This window comes from Parus major, chromosome 12 (assembly GCF_001522545.3).
Source record: "Parus major isolate Abel chromosome 12, Parus_major1.1, whole genome shotgun sequence".
Lineage (NCBI taxonomy): Eukaryota > Metazoa > Chordata > Aves > Passeriformes > Paridae > Parus > Parus major.
This window is the reverse complement of record NC_031781.1, coordinates 20,114,484-20,131,069: the sequence shown is the minus strand read 5'-3', so window position 1 is coordinate 20,131,069 and position 16,586 is coordinate 20,114,484. Positions and strand designations below refer to the sequence as shown.

The 16,586-nt window shown below is 51.6% G+C and overlaps 1 protein-coding gene across 2 annotated transcripts in view; it reads left to right on the top strand.

The window, feature by feature from the left end:
- The window catches only part of PLXND1 (plexin D1), a 65,733-nt gene that overhangs the window by 42,704 nt on the left and 6,443 nt on the right, over positions 1–16,586 (top strand). For both annotated transcript variants that reach the window (XM_015640784.1, XM_015640783.1), the window contains exons 22-33: positions 657–769; positions 1,944–2,051; positions 2,593–2,723; positions 3,089–3,287; positions 8,801–8,947; positions 9,668–9,824; positions 10,028–10,131; positions 11,097–11,160; positions 12,040–12,074; positions 13,175–13,279; positions 13,998–14,161; positions 15,553–15,700. In XM_015640784.1, coding sequence (XP_015496270.1) covers positions 657–769; positions 1,944–2,051; positions 2,593–2,723; positions 3,089–3,287; positions 8,801–8,947; positions 9,668–9,824; positions 10,028–10,131; positions 11,097–11,160; positions 12,040–12,074; positions 13,175–13,279; positions 13,998–14,161; positions 15,553–15,700 — 1,475 coding nt within the window. The remainder of the gene's footprint in view (positions 1–656; positions 770–1,943; positions 2,052–2,592; positions 2,724–3,088; positions 3,288–8,800; positions 8,948–9,667; positions 9,825–10,027; positions 10,132–11,096; positions 11,161–12,039; positions 12,075–13,174; positions 13,280–13,997; positions 14,162–15,552; positions 15,701–16,586) is intronic.

Sequence of the window (16,586 nt, the reverse complement as noted above, 5' to 3'; positions counted from 1 at the left end):
ATTGTCTGGGTGCCGAGGAACCATGGCTAGGAGTGGGATGTCAGGTTAGCAGGCTTGAAGCAATTCACCTTGTGCTGTATAGAAGTTCATAGAATTACTTGCAGGACAATTTCTGTGATTGCCTGTGAGCTTTGGCAGGGTTTGGGAATGAGGCTCAGTGGCTGGAAGTGTGGCCCTGCCACTGTCCTGCTGCCTGGCTTGGGCGAGCCACTGATCTCCAGTGCCACCAGCTTCTCTGCCCTGGGGTTAGAGAAGTGGTCAGTAACCCTCTGGTGTCAGAGGGTTACTTGAAGGTCACACTAACCTTCAGTGTGCTTTTCTCCTGGGTGCAACAGAAACTGCAACACGCTCCTCATAGAACAATGGGAGAAATATTCCAGGTATTGGCACCCACCATCCCGCGGCCCATGACCCTGCCGCCTGTCCTGAGGGGACTGCGGCTCCTGGGGCTCCTGGGCCACAGGATGTTCTGTTGGTGCTTGGGGCAAGGTGAACAGTCTGATGGTTAAACCCTGGTGGGAATGTGTTGCTCAGAGGAAACACAGCTTCAGCCCCCACCAGGGCACGGCAGAGATGAGATGTGCCGTGCTCCCCCGTGCCAGCCTGTCTCGGCTGGTGAACTGGGCTCTCACCATCTGCGCATCTCTTTGTGTCAGGTTTTGCAGAGCTGCAGACAGACATGACAGACCTGACCAAGGAGCTAAACCGCAGCCAGGGGATCCCCTTCCTGGAGTACAGGCACTTTGTCACCAGAACGTTCTTCCCCAAAGTAAGGAGACAGCGCGTGTCACGGGCATCTCATTGCTCCCAGATACGTCCCAACCAGTTTAGGGCTCTGCTAAAGGGCTTTTACAGTGTCACAAAATCATTCCACTGTTATATATTTACTTGTCACATATTTCAGCCTTAATTATCATCAAAAGTGGAGCCGCACCTCCTGGGGTGTCATACAAGATCGAGCTTGCTCGCACATGACAGGAGCTGGCGGCAGGGCTTGTCCTGGAGTTGCTCTGGTTTGCCTGTTTGGGGCCATTGCACACCTCCTCTGAAAGAGCTCTCACAAGCACAGTGCTGGGATCTCCTCAAGGGCTCCAGTGTCACCCCACTCCATTCAGCAGAGGCTGAAGGGTGGCTGAAAGCTGAATTGGTAATCAGGGAGAGGGGCTTTTTGTCCCGTGCAGGGTGCCCCCAAGCAGTCCCAGCAGCTTGGCAAGTCCTCAGGAGGCCTTTGCATGTCTCTGTCTCTTCCTCACGGTCTGAGGTTGGGCTGTGGTGCTCCCAGTGAGATATGCCTTGGGCACCCAGTCCCAGTCTGTCTGCTTGGAGTCCTTTCCCAGAGCTGCAGCAGACGTGCTGGTGCCATCATTCCTGTCACCGGCCGCTCCGCTGCGGGGCTGTGCGCCCTTCGCTCTGGCTGTATTTCACCCCGAGGCAGTTGTGTGTCAGTGCTGAGGACTGAGATGATGATTTATGCCTGCAGAGTGTTTCATTAGTAGCTATTACTCAGGTTTTTCAGTTACGCAGTCTCCATATCTCTGCACACTAGAGGCTTTAAGATTCAGGCTGGTATATGAATGCTAGAGATTTAAACATTTTTCCCATCTGTTTTAAAAGTTACATATGTTGAAACACCCAGAACTCCTCTATTTTGATATAGTCTTCTGTAAAGCTTTCTCTTCTGAGAGTTTTCTAGCTGTCAAATTACTCTATTTGCAGTCTCCCTGCCCTAACAGCCTTGTGTCTGTGCAGACGTCTGCCTCCCCCATCCTTGTGGTGTTTGCTTATTCGGGAGGCTCTTCCAAAGTGTTCCAAAGCTCCATAAGCCAGCCCCATGCATGTCTTTGGAATGGGTGGCTTTAGTCCCAATGACATGTCTCTCCACCTTATTCCCCTGAGGTGCACAGCACACAGGTGCCCTCCCCTAACACTGCTCTTGGTTCCAGTGTTCCTCTCTCTACGAGGAGTGCTACATCCTGCCATCCCAGCAGCTCAGCTCACAGGCAGGCGCCCAGGTCCAGGAAACACATCCACTCCTGGTGGGGGAGTGGAAGGTGAGTACCCCCCTAACAGAACAAAAGCTTTTGGGTGTTGCTAAGCATTAACACAGAGCAGCACTGGATCAGCTTTGGCTGGCTGAAGAAGGCAGATCTGTGGAACTGCCCTTGCATGAAGAAGCATTGGCCTGGGATCCTTCCTGGCTCTCTAACCCTGAGGCTGCAGAAAGATCTCCCACTAGAACTTCTGAAAGCTGACCAAACCCAGCCCTCATCACCTCTCCTTGTACAACCACTAATTGTTTTGTCAGCCCTCAGCTGCTCTTGCTCCATCTGTCTCGTAGTGAGGAGCCCCAAACTGGTCACAGTGCTCAGGTATCCTCAGGAGTGCTGAACAGAATGGAATGGCCACTGCCACTGACCCAGCTGTGTGTTCCTTGCCAGAAAAGCTGCTGGCTGTGTCAGGTAGAGGGAGGAGGGGCTCTTCTGATTAGTATCTCTGTGCTCAGTAGGGGCATCCCTGCCATCAAGAGGGATAAAATGTGGAGGAAAACAACAAGCAAGGTTTTCTTAGTCTGCTTTCTAAATTTTTCTTCAGATCCCTGAGAACTGCAGACCCAACATGGAAGAAGGAATTTCTCTGTTCTCCACCTTACTCAACAACAAGCACTTCCTCATCGTGTTTGTCCACGCTCTTGAGCAACAGAAGGACTTTGCTGTCAGAGACAGGTATGAACTTCAGAACCAAAGACTTGGCAGCTGGAGGAGACTAATTTATTCCTAACCCAGAGCAATCCAGCCAGTGTCTGGGGCTGTGTGTTTCAGTGGATGGTTGAGTCACACTTGCCTACACATTTCTCTTAGAAATAGATGGCCATAAACCCTCAAGAGCACTTACTCATTTGGCTTACCAGAGTGTGCAAGCTGGCCTGAGCTCCCGCAGCACTGAATGAGGGTTGGAACTTCTAACACCAATCAGAAGGCTCATGAAAATTGTCAAAGAGACTGCCTTTGTGTGTTGGGTTTTTTAGTGCCAGTCAGCAGCTCAGTCTCATTGGATTGGGGCTTGAGTCCTGTACCATTCTGTGTTTCAGGTGTAACCTGGCCTCCCTGCTTACTATTGCATTGCATGGGAAACTGGAGTATTACACCAGCATCATGAAGGACCTCTTGGTGGATCTAATAGATGCTTCAGCTTCCAAAAACCCCAAGCTTATGCTGAGGAGGACAGAATCTGTGGTGGAGAAGATGCTCACCAACTGGATGTCCATCTGCATGTACAGCTATCTCAGAGTAAGAGAACCAGTCCCTGCCAGGGGGTGCAGGGTCACCTCTGTGTGCAGCAGGGATGTGGGGGACAGCCTAGGACCTGGCACTTGCTAGCAGTGCCACTCAGATGGTCACAAACACTTGGCAAACTGATGTATTGAATGATTCAGGCGTAGGAAAGCAACCTCAAGTTCAGTTGCTTCTCCAGTTCTGCCCAGGGCTTTGGTGAGCTCAGTCTTCATGGCAGGCCAGAACATGGGTCAGCATTTTCACTATGCTTGAGGAGAGCCATCGTGGAGCTGAAAAACAACCACAGTGGCTGTAGGTTTTGGGAACCACCTGGTCATGTGTAGTTCCTGTGGCCAGCTGGCACAGCCATGCTGACTGGTCTGCCTCAGGAGCCACGACACTCAGAAGGGCCGAGGCCACTGGGGCAGGGGCTGCTCTGGATCACTGCCCATTGCTGTGTGCGGCCTCTGATGCAGAGGCATCCTCGTGGTTCTGCACGAATCTGAGCAGGAGAGGTGGGGTGTCTGTCCCAGAAGGCTGGCGGTCTTCTCTCGGTAACGAGCAGGAATATGTTTGGCATCTCAGAGCCATCAGCAGTCCATCTGCTCAATGCTTTATCTCCAACATTTGCCAGTTCTGTTTGGAATTCCCCAGAAGAATTGAGCAATAACTTAATTGATTCCACAGCAGTTAATTGGAGAATACCCCATTATACCCACAGGAAGAGCCTTGAAAAAGCCTTTGAAAAAAATCTCTTTTCCCAAAGTGTTTTCTACATCCACAGAAGCGATTCTGTATTGCCATCATACATATTGTGATGTCTTCTTATCCCACATAATCACTTTTTGTCCTAAAGCCAGTGGTTTTGTAGTTCACAATCTTTCATTTCAGCAGACACAGTTAGCCAGTCTAATAAAAGAAGAGTTACAGGAGTGGATAAGGATGGCTGTGCCAATGTAGCCCTATATCCAGCCTGTTAGGACAGAAAAGAGGAAATTAGTAAAATTTTTTTAATTTTCAGATTTTGTGCCTGTAGTTTAATCATTGTAGAAAAAAATGTGCTGATTTTCCCTTTTGGGGAGGGGAGACCACATGTGAGGCATCTGATCCAGCTCCAGCTTGTGCTAAAAATGGACATTGTGCAAGAAGGCTTTCTCTGGGAAAAAAGGAAAAAGAGGAAAGTGGAGCCCTATCACGTGGGCCTGAAGGCTTGAGCACATTAGGTGGCTTAGTAATGGTGAGGAGCTCCACACGCAGCACGGGGTGGGAGCTGCCCATTCCTGCAGCTGGGCTGGGGCTGGGGGGGCTGTGGCCATCCTGGGGGGGGGCTGTGGCCATCCTGGGGGGGTTGTGGCCATCCTGGGGGGGCTGTGGCCATCCTGGGGGGGTTGTGGCCATCCTGAGGGGGCTGTGGCCATCCTGGGGGGGCTGTGGCCATCCCCAGTGCCGGGCAGTGCTGCTGTGAGCTGCAGGCTGGCTTCCCCCTGCTCATGGCCCACAGAGGGAGGATGAGAATAGGGCATGGTGGGAGCAGGACTGTGAGGTGACTGGGTCCTTTGCAGAGCTGTTGGGCTGAATGTGAACTTCCATTCACCTGCAGCAGCTCTTGGCAGGGCTAAGGCTGCACACTGGGTTTGCAGTCCTCTCCAGGCCTCCCACGTCCAGCCTGGAGCCATGGCAGTGCAGAGCATTGCTGCAGCCTCTTTCCCATCTCTGAAAGCAAATGGTTTCCAAACTAAAGTGCAATGAAGTTGATTTCCAGAAGACTCTGATATCTCACATGCTCCACAGAGAAGGTGGGATCAGAGAAGACACTGAGCTGCTCCTGAAATATGAAAAGGGAAAAGAATTGGTCAGACAGGAGTGTCTGGAGAGGAAATTTGTCCCGGGTGACACAAGCCCAGATGTGCAAAGGGACAGGAGCTTGATCCAGATCAGCAGAGCTGGCATCTTCCCCACCACACAAATGAGGATGGAGCTCCTGTGGCAGAACAGACAGCACCTCCTTCCACACGGCTGGTGTCAGCTCAGGACTGTGATTTAAATAGCAGTGATAGCCAAAGGGCTCCCGTGTGCCTTGCATTCCTAAGGATCAAACTCCACTGCCTTTGGAGAGGCATTTCTTGGTTAAAAGGAAGGCTTGCCTGCCTGCCTGTAGCACTGCTCTGTCAGACATGTGATGATGGGCCTGGTTTTCATTCCTGAATTATCCCCATTAATCACAATGTCTATTTGAAACAGCTGCTGCGAAAGTCCCCGCCGTTGTGCAGTGGAAAAATTCCAAGTGCTTGTATTTTCCCTTGTAAGTCAACGCTACACACTCAAAACATTTGTTTCGCATTAATGCCCTGCCTAACAGCCCGTCCATTTGTGTTTTGGGGGAAGATGATTTGAAGGAGCTGTCTTCAGCTGGGAAGGAGCTGCCGGCCACAGGCATTCGTGGTCTGCACATGTGGAGGGCATCTGAAGGCGATGGAGTCCACTGGGGGGGCTGGCTCGGTGTGTGAGGGGCTGGGATGAGCTGCCAGGGGCTTGCTGTGAGGCACGGGGGCAGCATTTGCACAATCAATGCAGAACTCTGCTTCTGCAGAACTGAGTGAGAATCATAGATGAAATGGTCCACGTCTCTACTTTGCGCTAGAGTTTTGGTGGGAAAAGCTTTAAAAGAAAGCCTTCTCCACAAGCTACCGTGGTACCATTGTGCCTGGCTCCTAACAGAGTTGGGGAGTTAAAGGAAATTTAGCTGGAATTCAGCTTCTGTGTCTAGGTCCAAGCCTACCCAAGTTTTGCATGTGGAATGGAGGTTTGGTTCTTCACAGAATGCTAACAGATAATTGTCCCAAAATTAGCAGGCACTTGGGATAAGCAGCTGCTTTCTGTGCTGTTCCCACCCTAGGCTCACCAAAACATTTTGGAAATGGCTGTAGTGTCTTCCTGGGAGGACATCTATAATAACTTGTCAGAGTTGTGTTAATAGGGCAGCAACATGTGAATCCAGTCTGTGCTCTAAACCTCTTTGTTTTCCCAAGCATATAAAAACGAAGCCCTCCCACGCTCCTCGTGCGTGGAACAGTTCAAGTTGTGCCAGCCTGAACTGTGCTTTCCATTACTGCAGTTATTTCAGTGCCCTGGGTAGCTTTAAGGGCCCATAACAGTTCAGTCAAAAATGAAAATGAAGTCTCATTAAAATACATTCACAATAGGAGGAAAAAAAAGGCCCCAGACTGTGTTTTTTTAAAGTATTTTTTTGTCCTGAATCAGCACTGATCTCTTCTGGTTAAACTTCCTTTCTCCTAACTAGCCAAGTCCAAAGACAGTTTTGATTCCTTTCCAGATGAGTTTTCCGAACAATGCTGGAGGTTTCACAAGTTTGCCATTTTATCTCTAGTCCCTGCCTGCCAGCCCTTCTTTCCCCGCTTTGAAATTCGCTGTCTGATTAGCACTTTTGCAGATTTCCATAGCATCCCACAGTTCCCGAGCCTGAAAGCCAAGAAGCCAAACAGAAATAGCATCTCTGCAGTGGAGCTGTGTCGCTGTGTCCCCTTGGCTGACCTGGGTCACTCATTTCAGTCCTTGGGGGCTCCCACATCGCTGCCACTCGCCCTTTTTTAATGGCTTTGGAGGCACTGCAGTCTCCCTGTGGTGGGGATGGGCAGGCTCCAGAGCCCCGCTCAGGTTTGTCCCTGCTCACAAGTGACACAAAAAGGGCTCCTGGTGGTGGCATGGCCAGTGTCACAGACGGATGACCCCGTGTGGGGCCAGCCAGTGGTGCCCTGTGGTTCGCAGTATGAGGGCAGTGGTACTGCAGCACAAACAGGTCTCCGTGTCAGTGTTGTCCCCTTGTTATATCTTGCTTCTGCCTTTCTCTCCAAAATGAACTCTTTGTGTCTTCTGCACATTCTTCACTCTTTGCAATCCTCAGCTTCTCCACTTCCTGAGTCCACACCTTCCTCTACATTCTGGAAGCCATGCCTTCCTGCATTCCAGCACCCGCGGCCCTGCTGGGAGCCCATTTGGTGCTGCCTGCTCACAGGAGCATTGCAGGAACCCTTAGACCCCTGCAGCAGACCCAGGGAGCTTCCCAGGAGTCATGAAACTCCCCTTGAAGAGGGAGTGCCCTGCTGGCACAGACGGCGTGTGCCCACTGACAGCCCTGCTGTATCACCCTATCATCAACCGCACCAAATGCAGCGCATCCAAATTGACATCCGACTAATTGCTTTAGCAATTATAGGGCAATTAGAATAAAAGAATCACCAAGTTTTAATTAAGAAGCAGATTGAACAGGATTTAGCAATTCCTAGCTGAGAAATATCGGAGCTGTCGGGTATCTGTTGTCTTGAGCAGGCTCTCAGATGGCAGGCCTGTGTGTGCAAGGGGGAGGCTCAGAACACAGAAATGTGCAGAATTTGCACTTGCCTCATTGGAAAGAAATTGAACGTGAACATTAGGGAGAATGGGATGTACTCTAACACTGAAGAGTTCCTTAAGAAAATAGCTTATGTTTCCCTTGCACATCAGTGCAGCAGGCAGAAGTGGATGAGGAATTTGGCATTAAACTGCGTAGCTGAATCCCATCACAACTAGATGCTCCCTATTATATTTTTCCTTCTTGCTACAGGAGTGCCACAGTTCACCTCTCTCCCATGGGCTTAGGTTTGATGAATGTAAGGAGTTAAATGGTGTGTTTGCTTGCTGTCACATGGGAACAGCTTGTTGACCCTGATCCTCTGTTTTGCTGTGATGAGGGCTCTGCTGTGGTATGAGAAGTATGAACGCTGGCTCCCAGAGCCACAGGCCCAGGCTGTGGGCTCACTCCCATGGAGCTCAGTGGCAAACCAGGCAGTGCAATGAGGGGTTCAGCTGACACATTCATCAGAAATCTGGGTGCCCAAATATGTCTTTCTTAGATTTTTGTGGACATCAGCCCTATCTTGTCCTGCTGAGTGCAGCATGCTGCACAGTCTGCACCCTGTCAGATTGCAGGAAGCATCTCTGTATGCTAGATTCTCCCTGTTCCTGTGTGATTCCCATGTAAATTAATGCACATTTGCATTTTGCCGAGTATCGTGTGTGCATCCCCGCTCAGCACAGCCATGCAGATGTCTCTGCCTTCTGAGCAGCACTCCAGCTCTGCCCCTGAGACAGCACAAACTGGCACAGCCCATCGATGGTGTTCCACAGCTCCAGAGCTTGCTGCAGAACTTGGATGGAGTGTTGATGCTGACAGTTACAGCATCCCCAAAAATGGCCTGCGGCTGTTGTTGGCTGTTGTGTCCTCTTCCCCATCTGTGCTCTCATGTTCCCACAAGCCTGAAAACTTCTGAGCAGCCTCAGAGAGAGGCAAGTGGGAGTTGGGAGGCGATGGCCCCCGACAGGTGTTTGCAGCACCTGGGGTGGACTAGTCCTGCTCCCTGGTGTGCAGAGGCACCTTCGCTGTCCACACAGAGCCTGTCCCTGCTGCACTGCTGATGGACCTGTCACCACCAGCTCCAGTTTGCTGACTTGGTCTTCTTTCCTTTCTCCAGGAGACAGTTGGAGAGCCCTTCTTCCTGCTGATCTGTGCCATCAAACAGCAGATTAACAAGGGTTCCATTGACGCCATTACAGGAAAGGCCAGGTACACCCTCAACGAGGAGTGGCTGCTGAGGGAGAACATAGAGGCAAAGCCAAGGGTGAGTACCCACATGCTGGGGCTTCCCCAGAGCTGGGCTGAGATGGAGATGCCATGCTCGTAGCACTTAGGTCTGCACAGCTGGTGACAGGAGGGGACACCCAGACAAAAAGAGGAGAGGGTTTCTGACAGAAGGAGTTGCTCTCCTTGCCCTGCAGCTTTGGACTGCAACTGAGGCAGTATCTGTGCCTCCCTGGTCTCTGAGAGGGTGTCTGTGGCAGCCTGTAGGCCCTCACAGCTGCCTGTCCTGCTGTCCAGGAGCTCTCGAGGTGCTGCAGCAGACCCATCCTGCAGCAGGCTCAGAGCTGGTTTAAGCAGTGGAGCTTGGCCTGTTGCATCTAACGGAGGCTGAGCAATGAGCCTTGGTGGTTCCATTAGTAACCAGTTGGAGCCAAGCAGCTGAGGACACAGCTGGTAATGGGGCTGGCTCTTCCTCCTGCCTCGTGGTGGTCAAGCCCCATTAGCAAGACAGCATGAGAAGGGCTGCTGTCTTGCTCCCTGTGCTCTCCCAGCTTGGTCAACAGAGCCCTCAGCCCCTGGGGCTGTAAATCAGTGTTTCTTATGCTGTAGAGCATCGATAGCCACATTAGTTCAGCCTGATTTCCATCAGCACGGGGCCCAGGGCACACCAACCAGAGCTGTGCAGACACAACAGCTTCCAAGCATTCTTGGGAGCCAGCAGAACCAGGCAGGTCGTCCCTAACACAGCCTCTGCCTGCAGAACCTCAACGTCTCCTTCCAAGGCTGTGGGATGGACTCCCTGAGTGTCAGAGCCATGGACACGGACACACTCAGTCAAGTGAAAGAGAAAATTCTGGAGGCCTTCTGCAAGAACGTCCCCTACTCCCAGTGGCCAAGGGTGGAAGATGTTGACCTCGGTAAGGACCAGGTGCATGGGACCAGCCAGTCTGTAAAAACAGGTGAAGCACTGAAAGTTGTGCAGCAGCTGTTGGTGCTCATCGGAGCAATGGGTGAAGCACCGTGGACAGGAGGGCAGACATCAGGGCAGACATTCAGTCCCAGACCCCCCAGCCCTGCCTCCTTTGGGTTGGGGTCTCACTTCTCCCCTCTCTGTGTTCAGAGTGGTTCGCCACCAGCACTGACAGCTACATCCTGCGGGACCTCGATGACACCTCGGTGGTGGAGGATGGCAGGAAGAAACTCAACACATTAGCACATTACAAGGTAAAGCTACCAACACCTCAGGGGAGCCCTGCCTCAGAGCCTGTCTGGCCTCCAGGGCCAGCCATGGTTCCCCTCCGAAAACAGGATCCTCAGGAACAAGCTGAGAGGTTTCCATAGCTCCAGGAGAACTTCCAGGGAATAGACATCTGCCCTGGCGAGAATCTCGTTAATATTGCAACACACAGAAACTAATTAACACTCTTCATGCAAAACAAGTTATTACTGACAACAGAAAGAGGAGGGGAAAAAGCTCTTACTCCCAAGGGCCACCAGCCTGGCTGATTAGTATCACTGTGCTCTTGATCCACACTCCTGCTGAAATCGCAGCTACAACTGTCAGTGCCTCCTCTGAGAGCAGGGCTGGGGGATACCGTCAAGGAAGTGAGGCCAAAAATATGAGGAAACATGGTGAATCAGATTGTTTTCTTGACTGTTTTTCTGTTTAAAATTAAATGAAACCAGAAATACTTAACGATTTTCATATCCCCTGGTATGCCTGGAAGCATAATCCTCACTGGTCTGTAGCTGTGCCTGGAAAACAAGAGTGGAGCTGAGTGCTCATTAGCAATGTTATCGGGGTGAGAGCCGTGCCGCGAGCCGCGCTGGCACCGTGCCCCGCAGCACGGGCTGTGCCAGCCCCATGGCTCTTCTCCTGTTTGGGGAACGGCAAACCAGCACCTGCACAGCCAAACTCTCCTTCCTTTTTGAATTACCTGCTGTCCACATCCAAAAACGTATCTCAGATACGTGTATTTGCCCAATTCTCACTGGGTTTGAGAACCTCACTATCTTGTAATTGTATTGAAAATTCCCTTTCCACATAATGGGGGGCAGGGCAGGTTCAGGGGATGTTGTGGCAGGGCCTTGACTGCACCAGCATCCCCCAGCTCCTGGGATCTCCCCAGGACCAGGGAGGCGCTGATAAGGTCCCCATCATCAGTCCATGTTCTTCCCTTCCTCCACAGATCCCTGAGGGGGCATCCCTGGCCATGAGTTTGACGGACAAGAAGGACACCACGCTGAGCAGAGGTAACATCTCACCCCTCTTCCCTGCTGCTGATGATTGAACAGGAATGCTTGCACTGTCAGAGGGTTTACTCTGGCTGGGGATGCTGGAAGATGCTGCCAGCCCCCGTTCCTGGGTGCTGTGGATGTGGTGGCTCTAAACGTGCTATCCAGTCTCCTCCCTCTGCCTCACGGGGTGCAGGGTGCTCTCCCAGCTCTCAAGGTGCTTGCACCTTCATCTCACACCCTCATTGGGAGCTGGCATCCAATCTGTGCTGAAAGTAAAAATGAGTGAGAGAAAGGAAGAATCTAAAACTACTTGGTTGAAAAAGTCGTGTCCCTCCCAGTTACATATATTCACTCCCTTGCCAGTGCATTTCTAGGTTTTGGGCTGTGCAGAGTGAAAACAGACCAAGTGAGACAGAAATCCACATTAAACAAGGATTTTCAAACCCTGTTTCCAGGCTTCCTGCAGAGAGCCTGGCTCTCCAGGAGTCCTTTGCCTGCTGTGGAAAGGAGCTGATTGGGACTGAGCTGCCCTGATGATGGGCTGGGAATAATCGTGGGAGTGTGGGACACAGCAGGGCACAGCAGGGTGTCAGGGTGCAGGAGTGTCCCTGTGTTCATACTTATCTCGTGCCCTCTTGAGTCTCTCTTAAAACATCCCTTGGGAGGCCTCAGGTCCCCCTTAAAGTACCTCCTAGTGTTACTTGCCACGAGCCCCATAATGCAATAAACAACCCCAAAACAAAGAGAAATGCAGAGATCACTTGTGGCTGACAATGCCAGCTTGGTGTTGGGGTTCTTGGGGTTCAGATGCCTCCTGACATGGAGGTCACCAGTGGAGGTGGATTTCAGTTTGGGCCCCCCCTGACTGAGCCACTGTGTTTCTCTTCTTCACAGTGAAGGATCTGGACACTGAAAAGTACTTCCACTTGGTAAGTATCCCTCTCCTGGCTGCAGGGATGATGGCTGCATGTGGGGCTGCTATTAACTTCAATTATATGTGTATAATTGGGGGCTGTAGTGTCAGATGTGATGCACAAGCTGCATCAGGGCTCATTAGTTCTCTTCAGCAGGGTTCAAAGAGGCACAGAAAGGTGATCTGTAGATAAGCTTTATCTGTAGATTAAGGGACATGATAAAAAATTACTGGGATGGCAGAGGAATTGCTGTGTCTCATCGAGCTGCTGGCAGCCACGGAGAGCTCAGGGGCATGGTCAGAGCATGACATGGCACAGTGGCAGTGGCAGCAGCCGGTGACACCTCGGCTGAGTCACCTGCTGGGAGCTCCTGGCGTCCCACGGGCTCCCCGGGCTGAGCAGGTCCGTGGGTTCCTGCTGCAGCACCGGGCTGGGAGCGCCAAGTGCTAAATGCTGCTAAAAGCTGTCATGAGAAAAGGTGTTATGGACAACAACAATATTTTATAGCTTGGTTTGAGTCTGCAAGTGTTTCCATGCTCAAGTAGAAGCACACACGTACACAGACACACACACACACACACACACACGTGCAGAGCAAGGAAGGAAAAGGGATGGGAAACCAACTGTTCACATGTAAAACAATGCACATCAGTTGCTTGCTTTGGCATTATAGAGAGTAATTCAGTGACCTGAGCAGTGGAATATTCATTTTTGTTTTGAAAAAGCCAGCATTCCTACATACTGTGCTTTTCCCAAATCTGAGCAAAGCTGGTTTGTGCAGAAGCCATGTGCACTGCTGCTGGGAGCCCAAGGTGCAGCCCAGAAAGGGGTGTGAGAGCCCTGGGGGGCAAGCAGGCCAGTGTGCAAAGGGAGATGGATGAGTTCATTTCCATCATCTGTGGTGAAGAAGGCAATAAAGAGAACAGGAGAAACAAACGTCAGAAAAACTGAGTATTATGGATCACTTTTTAAAAGCCATATAAGGGTGTGTTTATTAAGCAGTAACTCCTTTTTAATTGAATTTTATATGTGGTTGAAATTCTAGCCTGAAAGGAAAATTTAGTGTGACACTTCCAGGGAAGAGTGCTCTGACCATGTGCTTTATCTGGGACCAGGTTCTCCCAACTGACGAATCAGTGGAACATAAGAAGTCCCACAGACAGAGCCATAGGAAGAAGGTTCTTCCAGAGATCTACCTGACACGGCTACTCTCCACCAAGGTAGGAGCTGTTCTTGGCAGGTGGGATTGTTCATGGTCTGTAGGGACCAGCTCCAAGGAAGGAGCGCTGCAGGACTGGCGCTCCCCAAAGGCAGTGGGACTCCTCTCCTGGATGGCTGGAGCATGTTTAGTGAGGCTGTCGGGCTCCTCAGGGTCCTTCCAGCTTCCCAGCTCATCCTTACTGCTGTGTGATGCCCCACATGGTCTCCCTGGGATGAACTGGGGTCTGTGCAGACAAAAGGGATTCTGGCTGCCTCAAGACTTGAGATGCACAGCTGAGGCCTGAACCCATCTCCCCAGAAAGAGATGCTGCTGGGACAGGAGATGGAGATGCTCAGCTGTGGGAGCAAGAGAAATGTCTGTGTGATCTGAGGTCAGATCTGGCCCATCTTTAATCCTAGCATGGTGCCTCGCTGAAGCAAAGATCACAGGGATGGCCAGCAGTCTCTGGTCTTCCTTGTCTGTGGTGTACAGAACAAGCACAGATGTGAGATCCCAGCAAAGATGCCAGAAGAAATTAACCCCAAATGCAAGTTTATTATATTGCTATCCACGAACAGACTGTTCCCTCCCTGCTTTGGCATCCCCTCTCTCTTCTGACCTATCCAAGTGGCAGCAAAGGGTTTCCCCTAGTGTGCAGCAGTCACAGCCCCTCTGCTGTTCTCCTGGGCTTGGGTGCTGCTGCTCTCCCCAGGGTCCACTGTGTCCTTGTCCTGCAGGGCACACTCCAGAAGTTCCTGGATGACTTGTTCAAAGCCATTCTCAGTATCCGAGACGATAAACCACCCGTGGCTGTGAAGTATTTCTTTGACTTCCTAGAGGAACAGGCAGAGAAGAGAGGGATCACAGACCCTGACACTCTGCACATCTGGAAGACCAACAGGTTTGGAAAAGGAAATCCTTCTTTTCTTCCTTCCATCTCTAGGAAGCGGCAGCTGCAAAACCCTGGTGTCCTGGACTAATCATTAGGTTGCTAAAAGTAGAAGAGGGACTTGGAAAACAGGGAGGGTGGCAGAGAGGGCTGTGAAAGATGAAGCCAAACATAGGATTGGAGAGCTTTGAACAAATATGAAGCCCAGGGGAGCAGTGAGCTGAAAGAGGAGGCATGGGCAGACAAAGGGCAGAAAGAACTGGCACACACAAGTAATGAAAGGAGAAATAGGCTGATGGGAGACAGCAATGGAGTTAGCTGCAAGCACTGAAGATCTGAGAGTCCAAGACCATGTCAGGTCTTAAAACGTCATGGAAATTCTGAAACCAGCATATTTGGATCATTTTCATTTGCTTTCTGCCTTTTCAGCCCTTTAGTAGCACTTTTCCTGACTTACATCTGTAACCAGGCTGAGTCTCCGGGGTATTTAGGGGACTCTGGGAGCAGGAGCTGTGACAGTGGCTTGCTGGTGAGCACCACAGCAGTGGGACCAGATGGAGTGGTGCTGAGGGACATAGGCAGCAGGAATGGGGTGGAGGAGTCAAAGTGAAGGGGAAATAGTGCAGGAAAGCAACCAGAGGAGAGAGTAGGGAGCCTGGAGAGAGTGTTGAGGAGAGGCTCAGCACTTTGGAGGCTGTGGAGACAGGAGCTGTTTCCAGCCCAATATGTGAAAAATAAAACCAAATTTTACTGGGAGAGCAGGCATGCAGGTACAACCATTGGGCAACAGATTTGCCTACCCTTTGCTACCTTCAGTGGCTTGTAGAGCAAAGACTTACAGTGACTTTCACCTCACAGCTGCTGCGGAGGGTAAGAAGGGTGAGCAATAGACTGAGGCTGTGTTGTGGCCAAATCAGCAGTGAAATAACTGAAGGAGAATATGACGAGAGAACAGGAAAAAAAAGACCGATGAAATACGTTTTGTGGGGCCAGGCTCACTATCAGAACCAGATGATGGTTAGTGTCAGGAAAGAGGGAACAGGAGATGACACCATTGCTCCAAACAGCAGCAGATGGGGAAGCCTGACTCAACGGAGCCACACAGGCAAAGCTGCTGGTGCCTCTCTGGGCCTGCAGCTGCTGAAGGAGCAGGGACATGTGTGTGCCTAGAGAAGGCTGTATATGCCTTGTCCTTCAGCCTGAAAAAATTACTTGAGGGAGAAGGTGTGTCCCTGCCCCTCTATCAAGGGTCTGTACCAGGGTGATTAAGTAGCAGAACCCATCTCCTCAGCTTTCCTCACTACTACTCCTTTTCTATCATTGTCTTTTCTGCATTTCTGCCCCTCTTCCTCTGCTACACAAAAATTCAGCTCATGTGTGTCCCTGGATCCTTCCCTTTGCAGCCTACCACTGAGGTTTTGGGTCAACATCCTGAAAAACCCCCAGTTTGTCTTCGACATTGACAAGACAGACCACATTGACGCCTGTCTGTCTGTGATCGCCCAGGCCTTCATCGACGCCTGCTCGCTCTCCGACCTGCAGCTGGGCAAGGTACATCCAGCCAGGGCACCTCGGGCAGTCACACACAAGGACGGGTGGGCAGAGGTCCCCAGCCCAGCCTCCCTCCCATGGCTGGCTGGAGCCACTGCTTGGGCTCATGCAGCTGAGTTTTGGTTGTCCCCAGCGATGTGTTTTCCCCTCCCTTGCCCCCCCCCTTTGTTCAGGCTTGAGTTTGAAATTTGCACCTCCTCTGTCACAAACCGTAGCCAGGGAGCAGGGCCATAGTCACAGGCAGGATGGACACAAGGCAGGACCCCCAGCCTGGGGGGCTCTGAGAGTGGGGGAGACCAAGCCCTGGGCTGTGTGCTCAGGGTCACCCATCAGCTCCATGAGCTGTCCTGCAGCCATGGCAGAGCGTGTCTGAAACGCTTCCTCACCTAGCTGAGCTGGTGCTGAAGCAGACAAGTATTTTCTGCTGTTGTCTTAGGTAGGGGCACAACATGGAACACCTGAGCACAGGTGGGGGCCAGTTCTGCTCAGGACACCAATATGGGGTATGGGCAGCCCAGCTCCTCCAGTCAGGGCTGGTTATGGGGACACCATTGCCATAAAGTGGTACCATAAATGAGCTGAGGGACAATGTAAACTCCCAGTTTGGAAAGGACAGGATGGAAAAAGATACAGCTCCAGGTGAAGCTTCAGTCATTGCTCTTGGTGATTTCTGCACAGCCTCTCACCTCAGAGAGAAGCCCAGGAGGTGAGCCAATCTTCTAAACACAGGCTGTGTCTGTCCAGGGATCACAGCCCAGGCCTGGCCCAGCTGGAGGTGTGAGGCTGTCCAGGGCCATGGCAGTGACACCACCCGTCAGCATGTGCAAGGGACTCGGCAAACGCTGTGGTCTGCAGCGTGCCCGTCCCACCGTGGCCGTGGCCAGCG